Here is a 22,554-nt window from a genome sequence, read left to right on the forward strand (position 1 = left end):
AATTACAGGCAAATAATGTCATTAAAATAAGTTACTTTTATTAATTGGCACTATGGCTTCCATACAACTGTTTGATTTCATGTGGGTTTGTGAACTACTGCTTTTGTCTGTGCTGTTGATTGCTGTAGAAGTGTGAACTCCTTGTTCTGTTCAGGTGCTGAGGGGCTGAGGGTGGAGTTTGACCGGCAGTGTTCCACCGAGCGGCGCCACGATCCCCTCACCATAATGGACGGCGTCAACAGGATCGTGTCCGTCCGATCAGGTAGGGATGGAGGGAGAGGACTTCCCAAAGTGTCCTGTGGGATTCACTCCTGAATGCTGAATGAAATGTGCCCCTGCTGCTAACTGACTTCTTGTTAGGGATAGACTAGTCAAAGAAAGGAAACCTGTGTAAATTGATAGTGTCTTTTAAACTAAAAAGTTTTGCAGGATGTAGACACAAAGTTCGATCTTGTGTCTTTGGATATGGAGAATCTCTGGGAAGTGCATGTTAGGTAGTCCAGTTCTTCCAAAGAGTGGATGCAGTGTAAAATTCAGTGTTCAGCAACCCTGCCAACATGTGTGAATTCAGTATAATCAAAGTGTATTTTAACAAATTGGAAAAGGATATTTATTTTGCTAGCTTTCTCCTTTTTCGGGTAGTACATAAAGAAATTTCAGCTTTCATGCAGTCAAGACAAATGCTCTTCTGCTGTCAAATGTCCAAAATAATAACTTGGTGCTCACTCTTTCTGTTTCCTGCTCTGGCCTTTGTATGTGACACGACATGAATTCTTCATATCTTTAATCTTGATATCTCTGATTTAGTTTTTAGGCACTATTAATTTCTAGTAGATTTTGGAGGAATATTTTTAATCTCATCAAATTTTGTGTTGAACCTGCCCATACACTACATTATGTGCAAGGGTCTCAGTAGCTACTGCCTGTGCAGTCATAATGTAGACTTTTCATGTTGACCCATTTTTCCTCAAAGGTGTTTCATTACTGAGATATTTCTGGTTGGTTCCTGGTTGGAAGCTGTAAAGCTTTATTTAATGTACCGGATTTTATATATTTTTTTAATATGAAAGATAATTTGAAAATAAGACAAGGGATTTTAGTAAGCTCTTATAGTTGCCTCTTGTGGTACTCAGCTGTCTGCTAGCAGTGCTAACTGAACTTTTTAAGACTTGGTTTTGAACTTCTTAAGACTCAATGTAGCTTCTTTACATTTATGTTCGTGTACTTTACGTAGCTTTTTTTATTTAATGCCTTTGTGTGCTGTTTGTACTTTTTCACCAGTTGCTATTGGTGAGTGGCTCTATATGGCTCAGACAGTGTAGCTGAGTATGTTTGTCTTGCCTGCTCTGACAGGTCGTGAGTGGTCAGATTGGTCTAGTGAGCTGCGAATTCCTGGGGATGAGTTGAAGTGGAAGTTCATCAGTGATGGGTCTGTGAATGGATGGGGATGGCGATTCACAGTTTATCCTATCATGCCAGCTGCAGGTAAGGTATCACATACAGCTTTTACAGGAGGCCAAGAGCAGATTTTACTACTACTACGTTGTTTCCTTTTTACACTGCACTCACTGCATGGTATTTACGTGCCGAAGTTCAATAGTTCATTTACATTTATGCTAACAAAACATTTTCATTCATCCTTTGGAAGCATTTTCAACTAAGTCCTGAGAGATGCACTTGTACATAGAGAAGAAAGAAAAATATTTTGTAGCCTCTTCATCAGTGAAGAGAGTATACTTCTGGGACACAAGTCATCTGAAATGCCCTTATTTTTTCATCTGTTTTAAAATTATGTAAATTAAGTCATGAAAGTGCATCTTTATTCCTGTCTCTTCAAAGGGAAGTAGAATAGATTACTCATGCAGACGAGCCCTCTAGAGTGCTGTGTTTGGTCAACTAAGTCCTGCCTATGTTTTCTTCTTATTTCAGTCTGAGGACAAACCTTACCCAGTTTTTTTTTCTGATGTTCCTTTTTGTTTTGCTTGCAGGCCCTAAAGACCTTCTCTCAGATCGTTGCATTCTTTCATGTCCCTCAATGGATTTGGTTACGTGTTTGTTGGATTTCCGCCTAAATTTTGCTTCCAACAGGAGCATAGTTCCTCGCTTGGCAGCTTCTCTTGCAGCTTGTGCTCAGCTGAGTGCCTTAGGTGAGTACAGTCTTAAAATTAGGTCTGTTTTTTTGAAGTTATGGTGATTTGTTTTAAATAATTATGTTCTTTGTGTGCTTATTTTCCCTTAGCTGCTGGCCACAGAATGTGGGCCCTGCAGAGGCTGAGGAAGCTGCTCACCACGGAGTTTGGCCAGTCCATTAACATCAACCGCATCCTGGGGGACAACGAGGGAGAAACACGAGCTTTGGTGAGAAGGCAGTGGTGCTCTCTTCTTCACATTTTCACATTAGATTAAAGTGCTAGCCCCGATGTACAACATTTTTTGTGTTCATGGCAAAATAGGAAATGAGCAAATTAATAGTCTTCTTGCACAGGTCTGCAGGTGGGTAAAAAGTATTCCAGTTTAGAAAGCAAAAAATGGCTAATTCCAAGACTTAACAGGTGCGTTTTCTGAATTGCCAAAAATAGGGCAGAAATAATTTTTTTTTTGACAAGTGGATGGAAATGGTATTTCACACAGCTAGTTGTAGGTTGGGAAGTTATTTTTGTTTTGTCACAGTCATGTAAATAATCTATTTCCTTCTAATGCATGAACTTTGAGTAACTTTCCTGTTGTGTGGTGTCTCTAGAGTTTCACAGGGAGTGCTTTAGCTGCTTTGGTTAAAGGTCTCCCAGAAGCTTTGCAGCGACAGTTTGACTATGAAGACCCCATTGTGAGAGGTGGAAAACAATTGCTCCACAGCCCTTTCTTTAAGGTAATGCTGGACAATCAGTAAAGAACACATTAAAATAGTTGTGGGATTTTTTTGAGATGTGCTAAGCTCACTTAGTCCTATATCAGTAATGTTTACTGAAAAAATCAGAATCCTGTTTCTAAAAGGAGAATCAAATAAACACTTGAAAAATAGAGTACTCAGCTAGGCAGAGAAACTCAGGAAAACATCTTGTAAGCACACCTTTTGGTAAGTGATTTTGAGTTTTCCTAATAGGAGTGTTGTATATTTCTATTTAGTTTAGTACTCTGAAGATTTTTTTTATATCCAGTTGGAAAAAATGAAAATGTCTTAAATGGACCCTTGTATTTCAAAGTAAAAATGCACAAGTTGAGGAATTCTAGAGAAGAACAAGAAGAACAAAAGATGAAAAAGCCTCCTTTGTAATAAAAGTGAAACTAAGAGGGTGTACCTATTTAAACAGAAAGAAAATCTTAAAAGTTTATAGAAGGAGGAAGTAATATGTTGTTCACAATATTAATCTGGAACATTGATTTAGAATTGAGTCAAACTGAAAATCAATTGGAAATTCATTGAATTGTAGAAAGGAGACTTAGTTTAGAAATGGAAGGTAAAATGTTAAGCATGTGGGATTTGTTGTGGAAAGGTAATTAATCTGGGAATGTTTTTCACAGGGAAGTTATGAAAATTTTTGGATTGAAAGAGGAGATTAGATACCTAACCACGTAAGATAGTGGGGTACACTTGATGTTACCTCATCCATGAGGGTAATGAGGATGGCTCCTAGTGATTTTAAGGCTAAGTCTCTGAGAGTGTTCAGGCCCTACTGGCCTATGAGCTGTTCCTCTCTGTCAAACACTTACTGATTTTTATTGCGCATTTTTGATCCCTCTCTAAAATGGTTTTTTTTTTTTTTGATTGTGTGAAGGTGCTTGTGGCTCTTGCTTGTGATCTGGAGTTGGACACACTTCCTTGCTGTGCAGAGACACACAAATGGGCCTGGTTCAGGAGATACTGCATGGCATCCAGGGTTGCTGTGGCCCTTGATAAAAGGACACCCTTACCTCGCCTGTTCCTCGATGAGGTACTGCAGGAATACTTCACGTGGTTAATGGAACATGTGGAAGTGTCTCATGTAAAAAGATACAATGAGCTTGAGTTATTTTATGCCAACTGTGATGGGAGTAATTGATAACATGAATAATGTTGTTTAATGCACAATATTTCACAGGTGGCGAAGAAAATCCGAGAATTAATGGCAGATAATGAAAATATGGATGTTCTTCATGAGTGCCATGATGTCTTTAAGAGAGAACAGGATGAGCAGCTTGTCCAGTGGATGAATAGGTAATTTCTTTCTCCTGTTACTGGTTTGGTCTTGTGATACTTTGTTGTACAATGATAAACTGCTGGTTTTGTGACTTGTAAAAAGCTCTTTTAAGGATTTTGTTTTGCGTTTCCTGCAGACGACCTGATGATTGGACGCTTTCAGCTGGAGGCAGTGGAACCATTTATGGTTGGGGTCATAATCACAGAGGACAGCTTGGTGGAATTGAAGGAGCAAAGGTCAAAGTCCCAACTCCATGTGAAGCTCTTGCCACCCTTAGACCAGTGCAATTAATTGGTGGTGAACAGACTCTGTTTGCAGTGACTGCTGATGGGAAAGTAAGGATATAACAATTGATTGCTTCTTTGACTATCTTGAAATATTTCACCCTCATTCAGAATGGGTTTGGCTAAATGAAAAATATTGTGCATACTACAGGGTTCATTATTATTGATAGCAGTAACTTTGTTTTTTTGGGTTTTTTTTTTTTAAGAATCTGAACTGTACCAACCCCACCAGTATTTTCTAGGATTGCAGTTACTATTGTATTAAATGGCTGAAGCAAGAAACATATTTAAGTTCTCAATTCAAAAATGTGATCAGATTTTGTTAAACAAAGTTGAGTACAAGCAGCATGCTCATGGAGTTCCCTAAAACAGGGGTGATTATTTCCCTCTAACGGGAGAGGTGTAATGTGAGATTGTTCACAGTTGGCTAAAAGTAAGTTAGATATTGCAGGATCTCATTTCCTGGTGCTGAAATCCTGGATGAAAAAGAATCTCAGTGCAGAAATTCAGGCTTAAGGTGTAGGAGAAAAAATCAGTACATGAATTTGAAAAGTTTTCATTTTTATACATATGGCAGCTGTTAAGGATGTGATAGAGAATTTTAGCTATAGCTTTGTTTAACAGTTGCCTTCATCTAGTGAGGCACTGAAATGATTCCTTGGGGTCAGTATCATCCTTGTTAATAATTCACAGAAGGGTAAAGAGCAGATTAGTGGCATTTCTTGACATCATTCTGTTGAAAGAAATTATTTTCAGAGAGACAAAAAGAGTGAAAAACAGTAATTAAAACTACTTATGAGATGGAAGGGAAAGGAGCAACTGTGTTTAGGTGTGTATATTCTACAGAAGAAAGAAAGAAAACTGGAATAGTGCTGCTTAGAAGGAGAGCTACAGGCAGTAGATGATTTTGTAATGCATCAAGCAAAGCTGTGGTCCCTTGATAGTTTTACAAAATAAGCTTTAATATTTCACACTAAATCCATTAAGTCAGTGAGAGTTCTTATTGACTTGAATGTAGCCATGTTTTCCCAAATATTTTTTTGTGAAGTATTTCAAAATATTTCCTTATTTTCCAAAAGAGAAAATAATAAGCTTGTAAGAAACTGGATTTTTTAGACTTTCCTTGAACTGCATTCTGACATCTATACATTAAGAATTCTTCTCTAGAATTCATTTCTAGGGAATGTTCTGCATGAGGCAAACAAAACTAAGTTTTATTCTTTACTTTAAAGCTGTATGCCACTGGATATGGAGCAGGTGGTAGACTTGGAATTGGAGGAACAGAATCAGTTTCTACTCCAACTTTACTGGAATCCATTCAGCACGTGTTCATAAAGAAAGTTGCAGTGAACTCAGGAGGAAAGCACTGTTTGGCACTGTCTTTTGAAGGAGAAGTTTATTCCTGGGGTGAAGCAGAGGATGGCAAACTTGGTCATGGAAACCGAAGGCAAGTAACACTTGAAAATTTACTTTAAAAAAGTGATTAACTTGAAAATTTGCTTTAAAAAGTGATTAATGGATACTTATAGTTGCTGTATATTAATGAATTTTTCTAGTCAAAAATAAATCCTTAGGATATTAAACTGGAGCAAAGCAGATACTCAGTGATTTTAGGTGTCCTCATTCTCATTTTAAGAGAGGACTCTCCATACCCTGGTGAATGTGAGTGGCCTATCTCAGAAGTTTTGTCCAGACAGATGTTTTCTTTTCAGCCCTTGTGATCGCCCTCGTGTGATTGAGTCTCTGAGAGGCATAGAAGTGGTTGACATTGCTGCTGGGGGAGCACACAGCGCTTGCATTACAGCTGCAGGAGACCTTTTCACGTGGGGAAAGGGGCGGTATGGACGCCTTGGCCATGGAGATAGCGAGGACCAACTAAAACCTAAACTGGTAAGAAACCTTTGGAGTACTCAGCAGTCTCAGTCCAGTTAAAATCTTCTGATTTATAACTTTTTGCATTTCTGCATACAAAGAATAAAAGGGCATGTGAACATGTGGCATGTGTTTGTAAGAAATGAACAGTGGCATGTGTTTGTAAGAAATGAACAGTGGCATGTGTTTGTAAGAAATGAACAAGCTGCTGTGATTGAAAGGATAAAATGAAAGAGGAGCTGCAAAACTTTGCTAGTGGTTGCCAAACAGCTTACAAAGAATTTATTTTAAAGATTTAAAGAAATATGTGAAGTTTCATGCTGCTTTGAATGATGGATTGTGCCATTTGGAATCTATTTCAAGTGGTAGCAAGGATAGGAAGGATGTGTGGTAGGAGTGATGTATGTGGGTCACCAACCTTTTACTTTGTGATTCCAGATCCCATACTTCATCACTAGGTGGCATCATTTCAAAGGATGCCGACTAAATTCAGATTATGATACAAGTGCCCAAAAATTATAAACTAGCAAAAGATTACTTGAAAATAAGATTTTTTTTTTACATGCTGTATTCAGTACAAGCCCAGAGTGCCTGGAATTATTTCAACAGAATGTAGTCTTTGATAACCTTAGGTGTTTTGTATTGTTCTCCCTGACATTGAGGTAAAATATTCAACTAGTTCACCAATTAAAAGACAATAAATCATGTATTTAAAATACATAGTTAGTTTTCATTTTGCTGTTTAAAAAGAGCAAAGCTCTTAGAGTTGCCTTTATTTCCTTGTTCCTGTGCTGTTTCAGACTTGTAGTTCCAGTCATCACCTCTCTTAGCTGAGTTTGTGATCTTTTGTGAAGCTAAATAACTGAGTATTTTAAGGTAAACAAAACTGGGTGATGTCGTTGCAGGTGGAAGCTCTCCAGGGTTACCGTGTGATTGATATAGCCTGTGGCAGTGGAGATGCACAGACACTGTGCCTCACTGATGATGATACAGTCTGGTCCTGGGGTGATGGAGATTATGGAAAACTTGGGAGAGGAGGCAGTGATGGCTGTAAAGTACCCATGAAGGTATTTCTGTGTAATTTTTTCATCACTTTAGAAACTATGATGTTGGTGGAGAATGCTGAAGACAGATTTGTCAATATGTGCAAACTTTCATCCATCCTGGAGCATCAGGATTCTTCTGGTGGTTGTTAAGAGTGAACTTTGTAGACTACAATAGCAGGACTTTAAGCTTAGTGCTGACTGTTTAAGTTGCACTAAGCTTAAAGTCCTGCTATTGTAGTCTTGCACTTGAAGGTTTTTCTTTGGAAAACATTGCTGGTGTAAATATTACTGCTAATTTTGATTTTGGTTCCAGTCAAAACATTAGGTTTTGCCAAGAAATCTTCATGTTTCCTTGTGTTAATAAATTTACAGTAGTCATAAGGTCAGTCCAGAAGGGGGTATGAATTCATTGAAAAGTAATCTTACTTTATATTAAACCCTGTCTGTGAATGCATGGTTGACTTGGAATTTCTTCACATATTATGTATGAAATCCCCATAGCCATTACATTTGAGTTCCAGCATTTGTTATGAAGATAAATGTTGCTTGTGTTTGAGAAATGTCTGTGACTGTGTATACCTGTGCACAGTGGATTTTAGCTCCTAAATAGAGAATCACATTTAATTACTTGGATACAGGTATCCCCATTCTGTTTCCAAATATTTCCAGCATGGTGTAACAAAGTAAAAATAGCTTGTTTATGTTTCATAAGTCACTCCCATAGGACCGATGGTAAAGCAGCATAAGGTCCTACACAGAATAAATAGGAAGGGTCTGCTGGAGATGGAAATATTTTTATTATGTCAGCAGAATCACACCCATGTCTTACAAGCTAAGGATGACTGAGTGTTAGTAGACAAAGCCTTATCATTTCTGCTGTGGATGATAGCAGAGTAACTGTGGGCAAAACATTCTAGAGCTGATTTTCAACAGTTTGTGAAATTTGAGCTTCTTTTCAGTAAATGATAGAAAGATGACAGGAGTGGAATTTTTCTAAATCATCTACATAAACATTTTAATTTGTAAATATACATATAGACATACAGTAGGTTGTTACATTTTACTTAAGACAGTTGAGTCTACAGTCTCCTCAATAAACTAATTTAATTTTGATATTGTTTTTCTAGATTGATTCCCTTACAGGTCTTGGAGTGGTTAAAGTAGAGTGTGGATCACAATTTTCTGTGGCCCTTACCAAATCTGGAGCGGTGTATACATGGTGAGTGTTCTGTATTTGTTATTTTGACAGTGTTAGAAGTCACATCATCTCTAACAGATACCAGTATTACACTTCCTTCACTGTTTTGATCTTCTCTTTCAAAAATTGAGTTCCTGAGTCTTGGTTAGTAATAAATTTTCCCACTCTGGGAAACATTTTCTACTGCCATGAATGAAAAATCCAGGTATTTTTTCTTGGAAACATAAGCACAGGGTTGTCGATCTAGACACTGACCACTGCAAGATGCAAGGAGGTCAGTAGGATAAGCATGAAGTGTCATGCATGGCAGAAAGTGGTAACATAAACAGCATTCTCACGTATTATCAAAACTGTGTCTAGCTTGTGGCTGTAGTTTGAGAATTTGATTTTAGAAATCATTGTTTTAATCTTCCTTACACCATCCCAAATTTTGTAGTTTAAACTGCTAGACTGAAATGTTTAAAAAGGCTTAGCAAAATACCTTCCCAACTTCCCTCAGCTACCGTGTTTGTATGACATTTAGGTATCCTTAAACTGTATGAAGTTCCAGTCTCTGAGATAGTAAATACACTGTTTTTGCAGATAAATGCTTCTAGTACTTGACTCCTTTAAGAGTTAAAAATAAAGACCATCCTCTGGAAAAGTGATAAAAGGAACTAGAACTACCCAGATTAAGTAGGAACGTTGTATTGGAGCTATAAGAATCTGTACTGAGTCAGCAGAATTGCATCCATACAAAGTAGAGATGATTTATGTTGAATGTTTGGAGAATATTTTGGTATTGGACTTAAGAAGTACATCTAAAGGTCAAATGTCAGACATAGCCTGTCATTACTTTTTTCTCACAGTTAAAACTCAGTTTTTAAATGTTTTCTTCTCTGTGCAGGGGCAAGGGAGATTACCATCGCTTAGGCCATGGATCTGATGACCACGTTAGAAGGCCACGCCAAGTGCAGGGACTGCAAGGAAAGAAAGTCATTGCAATTGCTACCGGGTCTTTGCACTGTGTTTGCTGCACTGAGGATGGTATAAAAATCCAATCATTTACTTAGTTCTTAGCACTGAATTTGAAAAAATTAAAACACTGTCTTTTTGTCAACTCTTGGTAGGTTGTCCTTGCTAAAAATGCAGATTCTGTGTGCATGGGCATATTTTGTATTTGCAGATGCTGCATATCTCTTGAGCAGCAAGCATGACATTAAAGTGATCACATAAAACTAAATTAGTGGAAATTAAAGAATTCAAGTTGCATAAACACTGATCAAACAAAAATAGAGAGCTCTGAAGGTGATTACAGAATGGTCAAGCAGTAGCATTGAATAGACTTGGCCTTTTTTTGGGTCCTGTGGGTTTGTTGAAGTGTTTAACTTACCAAATGAAGCACTGCACAAACAATATTGCTTCTTGCATAGCAGGTTTAGATTGTGAATCTTCTTTGTAGGAGATTTGCTCCCGCAATTAACAACTCTGTGCAATAACTGAGTGTTTTATCAGTGCTAGTGAAATATACGAGCTGAAAATGAATGTGAGTAATGAATATAGCTGCAGAAAATAAATGCCCAGGAATGAGGTTGTTACTTTTAAAGTGTTTCCCAATTATCTCGCAACAGCAAGCACCTATTTCAGCATCTTGTCTAGTAATGGAGCTTTTTATAGGATTTTTGTCTTTCACAAAATATTAAGCCTTTTTTTTTTTTTTCATATTGGCTTTGATTTTGCTATGAAACTGTCAAATACAGGCTGTTCCTGATGTTCTGTGCCAAAGTATGGTGCTCTACCATCTCCTCCTATTCTGGACCAGAACCTTTCAGTTATACAAACTATGAGGAAAGAAATGCATCTTATGCAGCTGCTCTGTAGAGACTCTGGATCTGACTGTGTCAATCAAGATTTACTTGCACTAGATAGTGGATTTCAGGATGGCCATCAGCCACAGAAATCTTGTTTACTGCCCAAAGCCTTATCTGGTTAAACAATTGATAAAAGGTTGTATATTAGCCTCTGGATAATAAATTATCTTTATTGATTTAGGGGAAGTGTATACATGGGGAGATAATGATGAAGGGCAGCTTGGAGATGGAACAACTAATGCCATCCAAAGACCACGCCTGGTTGCAGCACTTCAGGGTAAAAAGATCAACAGAGTAGCCTGTGGCTCAGCACATACTTTGGCTTGGTCAACCAGTAAACCTGCTAATGCTGGCAAGCTGCCTACACAGGTAATGGTTTTGGCTTATTGAATTCAGATTTTAAGCATACTTAGTGTGCTTATTGCTGACTTTTCAGTAGATGTACTTCCTTTCCAAATCCTTGTATAAGCTCAGTGTGCTTTAGTTTGACTTCAAGTTTGAGCCAGTTACTTTGTTTTACTTCTGTATTTCCAAAGGATTCCGTTTTTCTAAGCTGAAAAAGCCTCTTCATTCAGTTTTTAATCCAAATGTGGAACAGTAACTCAATTTTAAAATTGACAGGAATTTAGTACTGCCATGCAGCTCTGAAAATGTTATGCCTTCCAAGGGAGTTCTTCGTTGCTTTCTTTATTTTGAGAAGACTTGTTTTTTGAATATTCTGCATTTCAGCTATGCCTGGATGTACTGATGGCAGGATGTAAAAGTATTTGTTTACGGAGAAATTGTAAGATATGGAGCACCACTTGTATTCTAGCCATCATATATACATAATAGTTGGTTCAGTTTAGATGGATACTATTAGTATCTTTTATAAACAACTGAACTCCATGTATGAAGTTTTAACAGTGTGAATAAGCAAATATGTGAATTTCAAATACAAGTTTACCTACAAATCTAAACATTGTTGTTCTGTTGAGTACAATAAAGTGTATAATAATTATAATTAACATTTGGATATCATTGCCTTATCATAGGTTCCTATGGAGTACAATCATCTGCAGGAAATTCCCATCATTTCATTAAGAAACAGGCTTCTGCTCCTGCATCACATTTCAGAACTCTTCTGTCCTTGCATTCCAATGTTTGATCTTGAAGGAAGACTTGATGAGACTGGTCAAGGACCCTCAGTTGGGTTTGACACATTACGGGGAATACTGATATCACAGGGAAAGGTATTGTGTCAAACTGTAAGGGAGGGGTTTGTAACTATAACAGAGAAGTGCTGTTTAAGGTGTTTCTGGAGAAAAAAGAGCTGTATAGCTCAATTTGTTCTGTAAGTTGTATATCAGATATTTGCAATCTGGTAATGCAAACTTCTTTCTTTGTGTTTGTTCTTCGGTGTTTTTCTCAGTTCTTCATCATGGTGCTTTTGTGTGTTGATCTTGAAAATAACTTTGCACTGTAAATCTTCAGTTGGTAGTATAGCTGAATTCTTCTAGAGTATCAAGTGGGTGATATCCTGGAAAAAATGTAAGATAGTAAACAATGATCAATTCATACCTGTTTGTATATCAGTTATCAAGTTCAGGTGATATACTAGTTGAACCAAAGCTCTGTGCAGATACAAACTTGTTTTAGACTGAGCCGAAGGTGAAAATAGAATACCTAGGAGTTCAATTCCAAGTGGTAGTGAAAGGGGGTTTTAGTAGTTAAGTCAAGTCAGTCATGAGAAAATGTAGGTAACTGTGCTAAAATACTTCAAAGCCACAACACTCATTCAGAACTTCAGGCAGGATAAGCCATTAAAACCTGGTTTGCCTTCAGTATAATCATGAGGTTTGGGTCTGAATTTTCTCACTGTCACAATAATTCATCTAACTGAAAAAGAAAACATTATACAAAGAGACAGAATCTGCTGAGAGATATGTTTGAGAAGAGAATTGATGAAGTTTTCCCCTGCAGTGCTGTTCTGTGTCCTTAAATAAGACACATGGCCTGTAACTAGACGACTTAGTATCTGTTGTCTCAGGGTCTCTTTCTCTAGACTCCAGTAAAATTGTGTAGTAGAACAACAAGGCTGTGTACATACTTCAAAGACCAAGGGAAGTCATCAAAACCTAAACTAGAAAGGAAATTCTTGCTGTTCTGTTCGTGAGACTTTTATTTGTTAATGCTATTAATTCTAAGTCCTTACATACATAATGTTATATATAAGTGTGTGCAGAAGGCACATTGAATCTGATGTCAAGTCTGTAGAAATGCTTCACATGTAAGATAAATGGGATATCCGGCATAAATGCACCAGAAATATTCACGAGGCATCAGAGGTTGTGATGCCATATTGAAATCTAGGCATTTAAATCAAGATTACCTTCAGAGATTCTAAACACTTCAAAATCATCTTAATCTTGCTTGAAATTGATTGCAAAGTTATATCCAGATATTTAGTGTGGGAAGCTTGGATACTTGAATTTGCTTTTTAAAAAAATTATTTGTTTATTTATTGCTTTCCATAGCAAGATGATCTCATATTTGGCTTTTTTGATTGCTGTTCTCTATGTTAATTAGCCTCTATATACCTACATTTTTCTGGTATGAACTAATTTATACTTGTACTCAGCAATACATTGGTTGCTTTATAATTGTATTTGGGTGCAGTGCAACCTTTCAAGCCATGGTTTAAAGTGATACAGATGGGATTTCTTTACTTTTTTAGCATCCCTGCTGTTTTAGACGTGATACAGATTAGCACAAATAATATGATCATTGACTAGCATCTTGCATCTTCATATTCTGGTGCTTTTTTATTTCCTGGGTTGAACTATGTGTTATTCTGCAGAATATGTGCAGGGCTCTTACTTGACTTCAGTTTTGCTATTTTCTGGTTGTTTATTTTTTAGGAGGCAGCTTTCAGAAAAGTTGTGCAAGCTACTATGGTGAGAGACCGTCAGCACGGGCCAGTCGTGGAGCTCAACAGGATACAGGTATCTTCAGCTGCAGTTCTGATTCACTCTCTGTGTGTTTAGCCCACAGTGCTGGGTTGGTCAAAACCCTTTCTTTGTTTCAGCTGTTCGGTATCTGAATGCTAAAGAGTTTAATTTTTATCAGAGAATCAAGCAATAAAGAAGTGACTGCAGTTTTAAGGCTGCTTACATTCTTTTCAGTATGTTTTTATCCGTACTTCAGTTGTTTGGGGAGAGGATGGCACTTGTTGAAATGTTAAGTGAATGATTTAGGCTCTTAAGGAGCTAAGTATGTCGTGCTTGATAAAGGACTGCCTTTTCAGAGCTCACTACATTACATAGTTTAAGAGAGTAGTGATTGTGATGCTTTTTTTACCTTTCCAAATGCTCAGCTGAATGAAGGGTAAAAAAGGAGAAAAAAATGAAGAGTGAGGGGAAAAAAAGGCAAGGCAAGAAAGCTCTTGAATATAATTAAAATTCAGGATTATAAACTCTTGTCCTTTGGTGGTCATCACATGTAGTCATATTGATTGCAGAAGTCTTTGATACAAAAAGGCTTTTTTCTTTATCATTGATGTTAGAAAATGTAATGTTGTGCCTTAGGCCAGATGTGCCTTTTTTCCATAGATACTTCTGTAACTCAGAATAGTAAAACACTGTTTTCATTTAAATGGACTGCAGCCTGATCTTAGAGTCTGCATGCATTTCTTTCCTGTTGTGGTGGGTTCTTTTTTCTTTTTTTTTTTTTTCCCTTAATATGCAAAACCATTAGCATTTGTGAGGTTAGAGTGGAGAAAATGTGAAAATTTGAACTTGTTATTTTTTGTTAGTGAACAGAAATATATCCTGTTTTGGTTGGACCCTGTTTCTACTTCTTTAGAATTTTCTGTGAACATGTTAAATTTCTTGTGCTAATGTTCTGTGACTGTGTTGCTCTAGTTTATTAGAATCTTAGAATTGCTAAGTCTTTACTTACCGAGTCCAACTGTATGAATTGGGAAGCTGAAGAGAGTAGCAGAGATTTTTGAAATTACTTTATAAGTGTATGAATTCAGAAAGTCCAGTACACATTGCTAGTATTTTAAGCAAGAAACTAGTGATGAGTAGGTTTTGGGATAGTTTCCTAGTGTCCTCCTTTGTTAATTGAGACAGGCTTTCCCTTGCATTTCAGTTTATTGTTTAAATCTGTCTTGAAAATTCCTTATTTATCTGCACAGTGATGCTGGTTGAAATATGTCTTACAGTGGCTTTTATAATGTGCTTACTCAATAGGTAAAACGTTCCAGGAGTAAAGGAGGACTGGCTGGACCTGATGGTACAAAGTCAGTCTTTGGACAGATGTGTGCTAAAATGAGCTCCTTTAGCCCTGATAGCCTTCTGCTTCCTCATCGTGTTTGGAAAGTCAAGTTTGTTGGTAAGAAAATTGTCAACACTCCACCCCTCCTAATTGGCACTTAACTTGGCAGTTTTCTTGGGGTTAACTCTTTTGGAGAGCCTGATAGAAGGAAGGGGATCCAGAAAAACAGTGTATGTGTGTGGGCAGAGGAAGGTGTTTAAAATGCTGGGAAGTAAAAAACCTTTCAAAATAATTTTATAAAACCCCTCAAGATTAATGGAAGCGTGTCTGTAATTCTCTTCAAGTTCTTGGGCAGCACTTCTGCTTACAACAAATGTTCTGCAAAATATAAACCTAATTTTTCAGCTGACTGAATTGGCAAATAATCCTGGCTAGTTATTTTTACTGGTAGGGTAGTTTTTACAATTCACCTATCACTCTGAGCTTTTTAATAAAAAATACTTTCGATTGAAGAGCCATATTGTGTATAGGCTAAATAAAACATACCTACTTTAAAATGCTACTCATGAAAAAGCAATACTATTTCTGTTCTATTTTATTGTGATTAGCATATGGCATAAAATATTTTCTACACTCTGTTTTTTTGGCATTGTGATATGCCATATAATCTAAATGATAAGTTTTGCAGTGAACTGGAAACATCCAAATACAGAGCCAGACTTCTGGGTTTTCATATGAACGGATGCAACAGTGTAGCTTTTAGTGAACTTTTGTTTACACAGTTATCCCCAGAGAGTAAATAGAGTTTGTTTCAGTTATTTTTGAAAGAATATTTAACTTTTAGTCTTTTTTCCTCTCCAAGGTGAATCTGTGGATGATTGTGGTGGAGGATATAGTGAATCAATAGCAGAAATGTGTGAAGAACTTCAGAATGGGCTGACCCCTCTGTTAATTGTGACTCCAAATGGAAGAGATGAATCTGGAGCAAACAGAGATTGTTTCCTGTTAAATCCTGCTGCCAAGTCACTCCTGCATATGAACATGTTTCGCTTTCTTGGTAATTTCTTAGCAACTTTGTGGCGTTCTGTGTGCTTTATGTGTAGTCAGAATATTGGGAATCTAACAAAAGCAATGGACTGTGTTTAAACTTACAGGTGTACTTCTGGGCATTGCTATCCGGACTGGCAGCCCTCTGAGCCTCAACCTGGCTGAGCCAGTGTGGAAACAGCTTGCAGGAATGAACCTCACAATTGCTGATCTCAGTGAGGTGAGAAGGAAGTTCCTGGGTAGGATATAACTTAGAGAAGACAAGCAGACTCTGGCCATGGAAGTGATTGGTTTCCGTGGTTTTTATGTCCTTGTATTTTGACTGGCCTTCTATATTTTGAGCCACTATAGATGGATGATTTGTACTGACTATTGAAACTGTAAATTAAGTTGTTCAAGAGTAGTTAAATAATCTGTTTGAATTCTAGAGCATTCTCAAATCTTCCTATGGGTTTGACTAGACAATCTCTGTGATTCAATTCCTACTTCCCAGTGGATCTTTCTGTAGCTGTTACTGTCTGTTGTACCCAGATGCAATAACTGATTTGAAGTAAAAGAAAGTGAGTTCAGTCTTTTACTAGTTTGTGCTCACATACTGAATTTCACAAGCTTTCTGTTTCTGCTTACCGAGCTCGGTAAATGTGGAATCAGACTTAGGTCTTCATTATGAAGAAAAGTTCCTTCTCAAATACTGTCATGTAGAAATGTACTTCCTATAAAAGCATTGAGTTATTTACTTGTCATTGAGGGGATTCCTTTTGTACCAAATCCAGTGCTGGGAGGGATGATTATGCTTTTAAGCTTTAAATCCATTTTCTTGTATGATACAGTTTCTTGGCAAATGCCCTCCAAAAAGATTGACATCTAGAATATGTGCACTCTCCCCCATCCAACATAATGAAGCTTTTTATAAAGTACTAGGCTGTTTTATGGCTTTGAATTCAAGTTAAATGAATTGTGGTCAGACACTGGTCAAAGCTTTTGGTAAGTGACACATGATGCACTGCTGTTGGTATGCAAGAGATGCTGTTATATAGTGCTAGTAAACTGGCTTTAACTTGGGTTTCTTACTTTCAAAGGTTGATAAAGATTTTATTCCTGGGCTTATGTACATTCGAGACAATGAAGCTACTTCAGAAGAATTTGAAGCTATGAGCCTCCCATTCACTGTGCCTAATGCAAGTGGTCAGGATATTCAGTTGAGTTCCAAGTACACCCATATTACGCTGGATAACAGAGCAGAATATGTGAGGCTGGCAATAAACTACAGGTTTGTTGAATAAATCATTAAAATTAGTGATATGAATATGCATTTTATTTTAAAAATATGTATCAGCTTTTAAACAATGCTACTTTAGCCTGTTATATACAAGTATATTAATATTTTCATGTGATTACAGTGTTGATTTTGTGGTTTCACTTATTTTATCCAAGGAGAAGAATCTAAAACTTAATTTTTTGGAAGCAAAATAAACAAGCAGGTTTATTTTGCCTCTAGATTTGTCCTAACTAAGCAATTTTGGCAGCCAGTTTTATTGGTGGAGTAATGTCCCAGGCGTCTAATTCTTCCTGTGGGCTAAAGAAATAGGCTTGATCAGTAAGCTCTCTCTGAAGAGAGGTTAGATCTAGTACTGCTGCATTCATACCTTTTCATATCATCAACTGCAGTCAAGGGCAGTATCAGCTGAATTCTTACTCCAAGTTGGAATGTACAAACCAAACTGTTCATTCCTTGGGTAGGACACTGATGCATGCCCCTGGGTGCCGCAGGCTGAACACCCCACAGAGATCAGTGGGGTGCTCAGTGTTTGAGAAGACTGGCCTTTAGTTGCTTATGTGGCCAGGTAGCTTATTAGAGGAGTGCATCTCAGAAACAATCATAAGCATCTTGTCTCTGAAGCAGTGAGCCTAATGCCTACTGAAATATGTAAATTTAGGTAATTTGGATAAGAAATTGGTTCAGGCTTGTTTTGTTCAATCCCCCATACTCCTCATCTTTAGAGAGTCCTTGAGCAAGACTGTAGCATCACAGTCTTATATGCTTGCTTATTAGTTCATAGTGACAGTGTCTGCCAGCAATTACGAATTACAGCCTTAGGTTTTCTTTTTTTTCCCACTGTAAGTAGTGGGAAAAATTCTTAGACCAGTTTCTGACAGAAAAGAGAGAGGTTTCATTTGGAGCTGATATTCCTTTGAAGAAATGTCTTTGCTCTCTTGCCAGTTGTGGCTGTTCTCAGAGGACCCAAGCATTTCTAAAGCATTTTACAGTTAAAAGCCCTTTTGGAGAAAGATTTAAAGGTTAAGTATCAAGTTTTTAACTATATGAAGCCCTTGAGAGGGAAAACTAGCACCTGAATAGAATCCATGTTGAAAAGTGGATGCAAAAGACCAAACTTGTCCCAACATCTTTGTTTATTTTGATGATGAATAGCCTGAGGACAGCACTTGTAAGAGATGTCTCTGCTCTGGAGGGCTCTGTAAAACATCTCAGAAATTATTTGACAGGGTAAGAAAAAAGCCAAACACAGATCATGTGTGGCATCAGAAGTAGGAAAATGTTACTTATCTGTGTCTGTCTTGAAATAAAAAAACCTGCTGTCCCCTCAGACATGCTATTTTAGTTCAGACCCTTTTTTGTTTTTATACTGTAAGATCTGTCTAGTGCTGAGAATGTTTGAAGTTAGAATTTCAAGATACAGGCGCTCTTTTTTCCAAGAGCATATTGTTCCAAATGGGATATTGTTTTGTTTTTGCCAAGTATAGCACATGAATAATGCTGGAAATAAAATATCTAAAATATCTCCTCCATATTGAGCTTGCTGTGCAATAGGAATTGGTGTAGTAAATCAAGTATCGTGTAAAAAATGTTAATGTTCTTTGGTACATAGCTGAACATTTGAGGAGAATGGTTTAAGTGGCTTTGATAAGACAGTAAAGTAATTGCTATAAATAATTGCTAGAAATGACATTCACAGAAACTCTGAAAATGTTTCTTTACAGGCTTCATGAATTTGATGAGCAAGTTGCAGCAGTTCGTGAGGGAATGGCTCGTGTTGTTCCAGTTCCTCTACTTTCACTCTTTACAGGATATGAACTGGAAACTATGGTATCAATTTCTGCTTTGTTACTTCTGACAGATTAACTCGGAGTGAGATTATTCATTCATTTGCTTTACTAATACAAACCCCACATTACATGCTGTTTACAGTGATTGCTGTGTGGTTGAAAACATCAGTTCAAGGGAAGACCAGAAAATGTTTAATTGTCCTCTTGGTGCTTGTAAAATTGTTTTAACATAGCTGAGCAGTGATGTAATAATTCATTATAATTACTACAGGAAGAAACAAACAAGCAAAACCAAAAAAACCTCACATGCCAGTCATCTCATTCCAGTGACCTAGAAAGTAAATCGGAGATACTTGTCCTAAATTCAGGAGTATGAAAAATGTTCATTAATTTCACCTGATGGGAAGATGTGTATTTACTGTTCTTTTACTGGGAGACTACGCATGGCATCTCAAAGATTTGAATGCTCAGTTTGTCAGTGTAAAAGCTGATTAAATATTTTAAAGGAAGGGAGGGAACAAATCAGCTGTAATTTATTTGATCAGACTTGTATAGCCTCTCACTGTATTTTATTTTTCAGGTATGTGGAAGCCCAGATATCCCACTTCATCTCCTGAAATCTGTAGCAACTTACAAAGGCATTGAACCAACGGCTTCCCTGATACAGTGGTTCTGGGAAGTGATGGAGTCCTTCTCCAACACGGAGCGATCGCTCTTCCTGCGTTTTGTGTGGGGCAGAACGAGGCTGCCCAGGACTATTGCAGACTTCAGGGGGAGGGACTTTGTTATTCAGGTAATTCAGGTATTGTTGTCGTGTGGGATGGGGAAGTTTAAAAGCTGGTAGTGGAGAAGTAGCAGCGTGCCATAACAAAGGCCTGATTTCATGAAACTGTTCTGCAGCTTTATATTGTAGATTCAACAGTGCAACAGTTGAATAATGTCTATGACAGTTATATAATGTATAGAACTGTTCCTTCTCTCTTGACTTGGACAAGTGGATATTCCTTTAATTTCCCAGCTGTTTGTTTCTGTGAATTTTGATAGTTTTCCACTGTCAGGCAGCTGTTTTTCCTGGCATTTATTTAGCATTTCATTCAGTTCATTTAATAATTTCAGCTAAATTAAGACCACACAATCTTCAAATCATTTTTTGATACTGTCTGAAGTAATAGGGTCTTTTTTAGACTTCTCCCAACCCCATATTCATAATCAAAGCAGCTCATAAATGTCTGGTTTTATTTATTGATTTAGTGGAGGGAAAATGAATTTGGCCTCTTCATGGTTCTTTTAAGAAACTTCAGCATCAGAATCAAAAAATACCACAAGGTGCTAAAAAAAAAATCGCAGTTATTATTTTGGTACTTCTTTGTGTTTTGGACAGTGAACAAAAATCAAAAATACAGTGCTTTTTTTGCTTTTTTTTTGTTAACAGGTATTGGATAAGTACAATCCTCCAGACCACTTCCTTCCTGAGTCATACACATGCTTCTTTCTGCTGAAGCTGCCCAGGTATTCCTGTAAGCAGGTCCTGGAGGAGAAGCTGAAGTATGCCATCCACTTCTGCAAGTCCATCGACACGGATGACTACGCCCGCATTGCGCTGACGGGGGAGCCGGCGGCCGACGACAGCAGCGACGACTCTGATAATGAAGATGCAGATTCTTTTGCCTCAGATTCTACACAGGACTACTTAACAGGCCATTGAAAAGTAGGATAAGGAATAGTTGTTAAAAGCACTGAGGCAAAATGCCAAAATGACAATGAAGCCAAGGACAGTTTAGGTTTCAGAATAGAGACTATACAGTCAGAGGGATGGTAATCTTCTGAGCGTGGGGAAAGTGTGTTTGCTACTCACAGTAGGACTTAAGGATTACAGTTTAATCCATCAGCTTAAAATAAATGGCACAGTATATGGGCATTTAACATTTATTTTAAGAGCTGAAAATGGCCCCCCATAATGCTGCACTACATTTAGAACCTTTGTGTTTACTGAAGTGTTGTAAATGTTTATATAAATATGGTAGTGCAGCATCCAAAAGGCAGTGAAACCTTTAAATTGTGGGTGCAATAGGTTTTTTCATATTAAGTGTTGTGTTCTGTGCATCTTCTTGATTGTATATTGGAAATACTGTGCAACAACGGAATAGTATTATAAATATTTCAATTAACTTTACTAGAAGTTTGTTAAAAGTTTTTGAACATTGAATAAACATTATTCCTTGAAATTCTTCTATAGATAATTAAAATGGCCAATAGTTTCACCTCCACCCCTGGTTTGTATATTTTAGCTTATGCATTATTTATCTCAAATTTGATACCTTTCTGTGAACAGCATCATAATTCTTATCATGGAAAGTGTACTGTATATAATTGGTGCCATGTAAATGCAAAAGTTATAATTTCCCTCTAAATAAAAGTTCTGCCACATTAAGAACCAGGATGTGTTTTTTTGTGGTAATGCAGCTCGGACATGGGATGAACATTGAAACAGCTCTGCTAAGAAATGTTTCTGCAATGCACAGCCTTTGACCAGACTGCTCCACCATTAGTAAGTGCCTTGCCAGAGAGATTTTGTGAGCTACAGTAAACTTGAGCAAGTCCAGATAACATCATAATTGTAGTGATTAGGTACACCTTGTTTATGCAGTTGTTCCCAAGGATGCTGTTGTCAGTAACGGTGAATTACTGGATGGTGAATGGTGAATTCTTGGACACTTGGGGAAGAAAATTGAGGAAGTGTAAGGGAGAGGTGTCATGAAGTACCTGAACATGAGGAGAAGAGTCTGATGATACTCATGTAACATCATATCACTGAGAAAATTTAGTTACCTTACAAGGCCTGGTCATGATACCTTGGAACAGGACACACAGATCATGACCCATTCCTGACCACACAGTTTATGCACTAGTTTTTCAAAATGGAAGATGATTAATGTGCCAAAGCACTAATATTTTACTTTAAAATCAATTAGTAGGTGATTTCATACCATTGCTTCTGTAATTATTAGGATAGGTATATGTGAGTATTCAACATTTTACAATTTAACATTTTACAATTATGAGTGGATTCATTATTTTTTAGTGAGTGCATTTGACGTCTGTTCCAACTAGATTAAATATTAACTGTGATCATGAACTAAGTTTTCATGAGACAGACTTGATATTTCAGTATAGTGGTGAAACTACTGGAAGTCAGATGTCAGTGGTTTGAAATATGTTACCTTTAGAGTCCTCTGTTTAGTGCTAAAGATCTCGTGCAATAAATGCCCCTTTCCTCATCTTCTGTCTCATCAGAGGTTCCAGAACTCAGGCCTGTGCTTGGTCCTCCAAATTTTCTCTGTCTGCTGCTGAAAAATGCTCTGTCTTTTTGAGTCTCTAAGATGCAAAACTCAAAAATCTTAAATCTCTTTTATCTTAGCTGCTGAATTTAATTTCTTCTGAGGGTAAGGAGTGAAGAAGTAGTACAGAAGTGCTCATGTGGTTGTCTGCTGCCCCTCATCAGGCTAAAACCAGAGCCCTGTAGGCATCCAGCCCAATCAAAGAGATTCTGTAGCCAGCTTTTCAGGAGAGGGGATGAATGAGTCATGCCCAAATCTCAGTACAAGACCAAGTTCAATTGCCATTCTTGAATTTCAAGCCCCGTTTCAGAAGCATGTGGACTACTGTAACATGGAGTTTATAACTTGCTTGTAGGAAAAGAAAAACAATGTCAGGGTTTTCTATCCAAGAAAAGCAACTTGCTTGTAGGAAAAGAAA

At 37.4% G+C, this 22,554-nt stretch overlaps 1 protein-coding gene across 3 annotated transcripts in view; it reads left to right on the forward strand.

The window, feature by feature from the left end:
- HERC2 (HECT and RLD domain containing E3 ubiquitin protein ligase 2) overlaps nucleotides 1-21,232 on the forward strand; it is a 99,923-nt gene extending 78,691 nt beyond the window's left edge. For all 3 annotated transcript variants that reach the window (XM_074535744.1, XM_074535746.1, XM_074535745.1), the window contains exons 71-93: nucleotides 155-262; nucleotides 1,354-1,485; nucleotides 1,989-2,147; nucleotides 2,240-2,358; nucleotides 2,741-2,866; nucleotides 3,774-3,929; nucleotides 4,077-4,192; nucleotides 4,312-4,510; nucleotides 5,692-5,906; nucleotides 6,172-6,349; nucleotides 7,237-7,398; nucleotides 8,505-8,596; nucleotides 9,462-9,601; nucleotides 10,607-10,794; nucleotides 11,460-11,657; nucleotides 13,326-13,409; nucleotides 14,661-14,802; nucleotides 15,548-15,742; nucleotides 15,840-15,952; nucleotides 16,812-17,002; nucleotides 18,733-18,838; nucleotides 19,379-19,591; nucleotides 20,231-21,232. In XM_074535744.1, the coding sequence (XP_074391845.1) occupies nucleotides 155-262; nucleotides 1,354-1,485; nucleotides 1,989-2,147; nucleotides 2,240-2,358; nucleotides 2,741-2,866; nucleotides 3,774-3,929; nucleotides 4,077-4,192; nucleotides 4,312-4,510; nucleotides 5,692-5,906; nucleotides 6,172-6,349; nucleotides 7,237-7,398; nucleotides 8,505-8,596; nucleotides 9,462-9,601; nucleotides 10,607-10,794; nucleotides 11,460-11,657; nucleotides 13,326-13,409; nucleotides 14,661-14,802; nucleotides 15,548-15,742; nucleotides 15,840-15,952; nucleotides 16,812-17,002; nucleotides 18,733-18,838; nucleotides 19,379-19,591; nucleotides 20,231-20,503 (3,605 nt within the window). In that variant the 3' untranslated portion in view covers nucleotides 20,504-21,232. The remainder of the gene's footprint in view (nucleotides 1-154; nucleotides 263-1,353; nucleotides 1,486-1,988; nucleotides 2,148-2,239; nucleotides 2,359-2,740; nucleotides 2,867-3,773; nucleotides 3,930-4,076; nucleotides 4,193-4,311; nucleotides 4,511-5,691; nucleotides 5,907-6,171; nucleotides 6,350-7,236; nucleotides 7,399-8,504; nucleotides 8,597-9,461; nucleotides 9,602-10,606; nucleotides 10,795-11,459; nucleotides 11,658-13,325; nucleotides 13,410-14,660; nucleotides 14,803-15,547; nucleotides 15,743-15,839; nucleotides 15,953-16,811; nucleotides 17,003-18,732; nucleotides 18,839-19,378; nucleotides 19,592-20,230) is intronic.
- Nucleotides 21,233-22,554: the final 1,322 nt, after the last annotated feature.

Source organism: Zonotrichia albicollis, chromosome 2, assembly GCF_047830755.1.
Source record: "Zonotrichia albicollis isolate bZonAlb1 chromosome 2, bZonAlb1.hap1, whole genome shotgun sequence".
Lineage (NCBI taxonomy): Eukaryota > Metazoa > Chordata > Aves > Passeriformes > Passerellidae > Zonotrichia > Zonotrichia albicollis.